Below are 7,240 nucleotides of genomic sequence, written 5' to 3'. Positions count from 1 at the left end.
TAGACTGACCGGCTGCTGAACTCCAGAGATCCACCCCCCTGTCTGTTTTCCCAGTGCTGACAATACAAGTGCATGCTGCCATGCTCAACATTTTTATGTGTGTGCTAGGGCTTGAACTCAGGTCCTCGTGCTTGCAAGGTAAGTACCTTACTGACGGAGCCACCTCCCCAGTCTGTGAAAATTCACTCATTCATTCTTTGACTAGCACTTCTCAGCTCTCCTATGAGACAGGTCCTGGGACAAAGACTCAAATTAGACCACTGTCCTTTGGCCTTGAAGGTTTATTTGCCCATTTATTCTGTAACATCTACAGGACTCTGGCCTGGGCTTCGGGCAGACCAGGGGTGATGTCAGGAATACAGGGAGGATTGCTGGTAGGGAGGCAGGAGATGGTCATGAATAGGTATGATTTGACCTTGTGATCATGCATCCATGTCAGGGAAAAGCAGAAAGCCGGTGAAGATGCTGTTGGCTCCTTCGATGCCCAGCAGGGAGTTCTTGTCCGTGGCCTGCAGGTGGACAACCTCATCTTGCTCCAACTTCAAGACTACACCGCCTGTGGTGACCTGGAAGGTGTTCTGGGCATAGTCACAGAAGGTGAGCACCTTCTGCATGCGATCCCGATCCCGGCCACGCACGAGGTTCACGCACAGGTTCCCTCGGGAACTGGCGTGGTAGGTGAAATAGTAGAGGCCAGGCACTTTGCAGGTGAACTTGCCACTTCGTGGCTCATAGTTTTCATTCACATTGGTGATCACCTTTTCAAAGCGGATGGCCTGGTCCCGTCGCAGGGGGCTGTTGATGGTCCTCAGAGCAGAGAAAGCTACTTTCTGTGTAGCCTTGTAGTCTCCCGAGTCACCTCTGGGACCACGGGCTCCAGGGGGTCCTGGAGCACCTTTAGGGCCAACAGGACCCTTGGGACCAACTTTGCCTGGAATCCCAGGGGTCCCCGGGTCCCCTTTCTCTCCAAGATCACCATGGTCTCCAGCCAGTCCAGGAATCCCTGGAGAAAAAGAATCAAGAGAAAAGAGAAAACTAGAAGTCACTGTGACAAAAGGAAGAGATTGGACTGGGACCTTGGGTGGTTCCTTGCACCTTTCTGGGTCCAACTTACTAACTATAAAATAGTGGTCATGCCAGAGAGCGCCTCCTAGTCTCCCTCTACTCCAGATCTTTAACTCTGGGTTGGGTTTGACAATCATGGGGAGCTGATTGATGCCCAGGGGTTGAGTGAGTGGCACCCTCATGGAGATGTGAACCCTGTTCTTGTCCTAAGCATATACACCTTTGTCAAGCTTATGCCAGAAGCAGGGGCAATGAATTCCCAGCACACATGCCATCTTTTCTCTTTCCTAGCCCATGGCAGATGTCCTTAATTGATCACAGCATACCTCTAGCTACACCTAGTTGTGGATGGTAGAATTTCTCTCACATCATCACTCTACGCTGCCGTGGTCCCAGCATCATAAGACAGAAGGAATGTTCCAGTGGAAAATCAGAGCACAGTGCCGAGAGTGTACGCTCTAGAGACACAGACGTGTCCTATGTAATGTCTGCCATTCTTTTTTTTTTATGTCTGCCATTCTTAGTTGTGTCTCCTAGACACAATGAGACACAGTCTCTGAGGCTCAGCTTCCTCATCTGTGAAATAGGGATGGTTGTATTTTGAGAAACTGTGGACTTCTGAGAGAAGAGAGGCTGCCACAGAGAGAGGATCATAGCTCATGGATCAAATGAAACTACATTTACAGAGGGATCTTCATATCAAGGGGCCTCTCAAGTCTGCACCTGCCATGACTTACAGATGAGGGCGGCTGCTTATCCTGGAGGGCAGAGTGAGCACCTGACTGAGGCACTGTACCACATTGTCCTAGCACAGAGGAGGATCCATTGTTTGGTCTGAGCCTCACTACTGCCTGGGCTGCCTTCCCACACAATTTCCCTGCCTGCAAAAGGACAAACAGAAGCCCTTCATGGAAAGATACTGGAGTATCAAATTCTCTTGTGATCTCTACGGCATATGACTGTGATTTGGAATGTAGAAGATGTGTCATGACCAGCAACATTACTGTGTTCCCAATGTGTGCAGTACCTTTCTCCCCTTTTATCCCCGGAGTGCCAGGTTGGCCATCAGAGCCAGGAACCCCAGGGATGCCGGGGATGCCGGGGATGCGCGGGGGCCCAGTGCAGCTGCTTTGGGCCCAGGAGACATGGAGAAAGCCCAGGAGCAGCAGGAACAATGGCGCTGAGACCTTGTGCCACCACGTCGTCTTCATCGGTTCAGCCTCTGGGGACTCCTACAGGGTGAGAACATGTGGAAAGTCACTGCCTGGGTAGCTCCCATCATTCATTAACCCATCCTTTCATTTATCCATCTACCCACTTCTCCATCTCCCCAGATGTCTATTTATCCATCATTCCATCCACCTATCCATCCAACTCTTCTTCCATCCATCAGCAATCCATCCATCCGTCCATCCATCCGTGTCTCTAACTACTCATCTATTCATCATCTATCCGTTCATCCCATAATCTGCTTTCCATCAATCCACCCATCAACCCATCCATCCAATTACCCATCTATCCATCTCTCCTACTATTCGTCTAGTCTCTATCCACCCACCTATTCATCTATCATCTGCTGATCTCTTCAATCATCTATCTATCCACCATCATACATATCTCCAACCATCATCCATCTATTCATTCATTCACCTTTCTCCTCATTCATTTATTTACCATTCAACCATTCATTTGCCTGTCTACTGCTCCATTCATCCATCCATGCACTCATGTGTCCACAGATATGTATGAATGCATGCATGCATACAAGTATCCATCCATCCATCCATCTATCCATCCATCTGTCCATCCATTTAATCATCCATCCATTCATTCCATCATCCACCCATGCATTCGCCTATGCATTCTTGCACCCATGTATTCATGTATGTGCACATGCTTGCATCTATATGTTTACAAATTGCCTTTCATACCCTTGAGGGTAGAGTGACAACAAGGCAGAGAGGGTCTCTGCTCCCAAAGTCCTTTGTTACTAAGAGGTAACAGTCAAAAAGTACACAAGTAAACTGAGATTGACACAGACTGATGGGTGCTCTGGAAGATGGACAATGGTGTCCTGAGGGAGGAGGATGGGCTGGGGTTGGAGGGGCTTATCTCAACAGGACTGTTTTATCCACAGGAGACAAGTAATGTTTTGGGTGAGATCTGAATGTTCCAGAAAGGTGTCTCAGAGGTTAAAAATACTTGATGAGGACCTGAGTTCAGTTTTCAGCACCCACATGAGGCAGCTCACCAATGTCTGTAACTCCAGCTCTAAGGAATGCAACACCTCTGGCCTCCTTAAGACACCTGTACACACCCACATACACACACACTTACACATAATTAAAACTAATAAAAATATCAGGCTGGAGAGATGGCTCAGTGGGTAAGAATACTTATACTTACAGAAGACCCAGGTTCGATTCCCAGAACTCACAAGGCAGTTCACCACTGTCTATAACTAAAGCTCTGGGGGATCTGATTTCCTCTTCTGATCTCTGCAGGCACCAGGCATGCATGTGGCAGACATACATACATACATGCAGGCAAAATAAAATAAATACATCTAGTTTATTATTGTTATTTAATTAATGAATTTTTGGCTTTTGAGACAGATTTTCTCTGGGCAACCCTAGCTGTTCTTGAATTTTCTCTGTGGACCAGGCTGGCCTCGGACTCAGAAATCCACCTGCTTTGCCTCCCAGGTGCCAGGATTAAAGGTGTGCACCACCACTGCACACCATAAATCGAATTCTTAAAAATTTTATTAGTTATAAAATAAGTATAAAAAAGGTAGTGTGGCCTGAGGTAGGACAGAGATAGACCACAAAGGGCCATCCCAGAGGTTCCTAGGGGACTGTGACTCAGTGTGAGAGGGCTGTACTACCCCCTTCTCATCCCAGGGAATAGAGAAGAAAGCCATGGACTGTTTTGAGCAGGTCAGCATAGCCATTCTGCAAGCCTTTGGTCAAGGCTTTTTCCTCCAGGAAGCCCTCCCAGGTTACCCCTGGTGCAGGGAACAAATGGTGCCCTGTCTTTCTCCCACATAGCTCTGAAGACCCTGGTAAGAATGGGAAACCCTGAGCTCTCACAGAATCTGCAGCTCCCACTGCAGGATTCCCACAGCATCTGAGAGGTGGGTTGTGATGGACTTCCCATCCCACAGATGAGGAAACTGAAACTCAACTATTTGATAATACCTCCCAGCATCACTTAGCAAGCTGTTCAGGGGCAGGGCTATGACAGAACTTCTCTCTGGGCACAGTTTACTGTTCCATAAAATGGGACAATGCTAATCTCTAGTCTCTACTGGGGGTCTCAAGTCTCAGATGTAGGGAGGCCTTCAAACCCTCTTGGTTGGACCACCCATCTCTTCTGCCAGCCCATGGTAACAGACCCTCATCTTTTTCTACTCTAGCATGGAGCCAAATCAACTTAGCTTTGAACTCCCGTCTGCTGCTCCCTGGCTGTGTGACCTCAGACAGGTGTTTAACTTCTCTGGTCTCTTTGATATCATTCATTTCTGACTTCCAGGACTGTCAGTGGTATTAAATGAGGTGGTACAGGGAGGATTAAGGTCCCTTGGACAGCATGTATCCTTTGCAGATTCAATTTTGTCACTCAGGACTAACCAACAATGACCTCTAACTCCAGGTGCTGAGGACATGTGACAGAAGAGGCCTGTGTTCTTATCCAGCCTTTGCCTCTGCCCTGCCGATAGCATCAAGCTTGGTCTCTGCCAGGGTTTACTACACACATAAAAGGCTCTGTTCTCCCCAGAAGGGGTTTTGGGACCAGAGAGGTTATAAGACCGGCTGCAGATGGATGACTAGCATGCAGGAGACAGCAGTGGTATTTGGTTTAAGTCTCCAAGGTTCCCGAGACCAAGATCCCAGGTGGTCCTGTTACAGGCTGCCTACCCATCCCCTGTGCCCAGGTAGCCACAGACATCTCCACCCCTAGTTCACCCCCAGAGAGCCTGTGTTGTGGATCTGGGCTTGCACTCTGAGTATTCAGTCTGTTTAATAGTTCAAGTGTTCATAGCTGGAAGCAAGGCCTGTTTTGGCGAGTTAATCCACCTCTCCCTGCCCCGCCCTGGCATGCTTACCTGAATTCGGATGGAGTCCTGATATCCTGTGATGCTCCTGGCCAGACAGCAGTGGGTTCTCAGAGCCCAGAGCCTGCTGCTGTCTGCAGAAAGCGGAAGTATGGGTGGCTGGAGGCAGGAAGGGCTTTCCCTTGGTGTCCCCTCCCAAGTCCAACAGACTGACCCCCACTCTCTCACCCATCTGTCCCCTCTTCCTGCTGCCATCAGGCAGTTTCAGGTCCTGTTTCTGCCCCTGGGGAGGGAGTTTCTGTAAATGATGGTTATGGCTAGCATGGTTTTGTCAACTCAGCATCCAGGTGGGTGAGGGTTGGGGGGACTAGCCTGTTCTTGGGGACTGTCCCCAGAGGGCTGCTTGCCTGCCAGGGCCTCGTGAGCACATGACTTCCTCGGGGACTAATGTCCCTCCATGGGTGCAGAGAGGCCCATCCAAGGCCTGTGCCCTGGTTTCAGAGTCAGAGACCCTGATTCCTGCCACAGCTCTGCCATATGCCAGCTAAATGCTCTCAATACAGGGAACTCAGGGGGAGCCCCAGTTCCCCCACTATGTGATGGAACCACGGCTATACACACTCTGGCTCTCACTGACCTCTGGGAGGATAGAGACGGGATTGGAGATGGGACAGAGCAAACTATAGTACTCAGCTCGTGAATTGTGAATGTCACTTCGTGTCCTAGATGTCCCCTTTCTGGCCTTATCTCTTTCTCTGCCTCCCGCTCTCCACCTCTACCCTCTTCTCTGTCTCCAGAAAATAATCCAATAATGAATTTTAAATGTATTCATTACTTATTCATTCCACTCCTTCCACTCCCAACAGGGCTTGGAGCCCTTGACAATAATAGCCACAGGCAGGGGACTGCTGCATGGGGATCTAAAGACGATGCCAAGCAAGAGCTGCAGGGAGGCTTGGAGGTCGCTGTGACCACCCTGTCCCTCTTTTTGCATTCAGGGAAACTGAGGCTCAAAGGACCTGGGGAGAAGGCCCCAGGGAGTAGCGATGAGTCCTTTCCTGTGGATCGTCCCTTTAGGGAAGACTGGCAATGGACATTGAATATTTCTGTGGTAAATGCCCCAGAATATCAGTGAGTTTCAAAACCATAGACCAAGGTGGGACCTGAAGCCAGAGAGCTTGGAGAGGAGGGATCAGTATTCGGCTTGTCGTGTTACCTATGGATGGGAATGAGGCGTTAACCTATGGGTGGGAATGAGGAGAGGGAAAGAGGAGGTCAATATGATGAAACCAGGTCTCTAGGCTCAGCCAGGTTCACAAGAGAAGAGAGAGCTGAGGGCTACGTGTTCAGGAGACCCTCTGTTATTTATTTAGTTCTCAGACAGGTCAACCTCAGACTCCAAATCTGTTTGTCTCTGCCTCCCGCACACTGGGATTACAGGCACGCATCATGACACTCAGCCTCGGGTCCTCCAGAGGGTCTCGTGGTCATCTAGGCTCTCAGAGTCTCTTGCTCCGGAGTAAGTGACAACAGGACAAGCTCATCCTGAACTTGAACCTGGAGAAGCAGCATGTGAAAAGCAGGAAACAGATGCAGTGGGGGATTTGGGACGGGCATCTCGAGTTTGAACTCCAACTCTCCAATCATGTAGGCTTAAGCACGTTACTAACTGGAGTTCCCTCAGGTCTACATCAGAGATGGGGGAGCCTGTCTCCTGGGGCTGTTGGTGAGACAGGAAAGGAACCCTAAAAGTTCAGGGCCAAAGTGCTCCCAGACACAGTACCATCTGTATGAAGAGGAGCCAAGCTTGGAGCAGGTGGGGTCTATACCTGGGGATCAGGAGCTGAAGGGTCCCTGGCAGGGTCAATACTCAGGGATCAGGAGCTGAGGGGGAGTCCCTCAGCCTTGGTCCCTAAGTGGGAGGTTGTATCTCTTCCTTCACTTCCTGATAGAGAGTGACACCTAAATGTGGAGAAAAATGAGAGAAATCCAGTTGCCCAAAGAAGCCCCCTACAGTAAGAGTCTTTTTCTGCTTCCGCCTTGTCCCAGCCCTCAGAACCCACGTCCTCCACGTGGCCAGTGCGTTGGCGTATTCCAAGGTCTGCTCATCTTGATGTA

General features: G+C 49.7%; 1 protein-coding gene across 2 annotated transcripts; it reads right to left on the bottom strand.

The window, feature by feature from the left end:
• Window positions 1–266: 266 nt before the first annotated feature.
• C1qb (complement C1q B chain) lies at window positions 267–5,398 on the bottom strand. 2 transcript variants are annotated; one of them, XM_013121200.3, is made up of 4 exons: window positions 5,174–5,308; window positions 3,472–3,563; window positions 2,093–2,297; window positions 267–1,003 (listed from the first exon to the last, which is right to left on the bottom strand). In XM_013121200.3, exons 3-4 carry the CDS (start codon window positions 2,274–2,276, stop codon window positions 423–425), a joined length of 765 nt encoding a protein of 254 aa, XP_012976654.1. In that variant the 5' UTR covers window positions 2,277–2,297; window positions 3,472–3,563; window positions 5,174–5,308; the 3' UTR covers window positions 267–422. The 2 variants fall into 2 exon arrangements, with proteins under 2 accessions (XP_012976654.1, XP_005081072.2); XM_005081015.4 differs by lacking the exon at window positions 3,472–3,563 and having other exon boundaries at window positions 5,174–5,398.
• Window positions 5,399–7,240: the final 1,842 nt, after the last annotated feature.

The sequence above is a fragment of the Mesocricetus auratus genome, unplaced genomic scaffold, assembly GCF_017639785.1.
Source record: "Mesocricetus auratus isolate SY011 unplaced genomic scaffold, BCM_Maur_2.0 Super-Scaffold_100014, whole genome shotgun sequence".
In the NCBI taxonomy this organism is placed as follows: domain Eukaryota; kingdom Metazoa; phylum Chordata; class Mammalia; order Rodentia; family Cricetidae; genus Mesocricetus; species Mesocricetus auratus.
The sequence above is the reverse complement of the archived record's forward strand: the minus strand, read 5'-3'. Positions and strand labels throughout refer to the sequence as shown.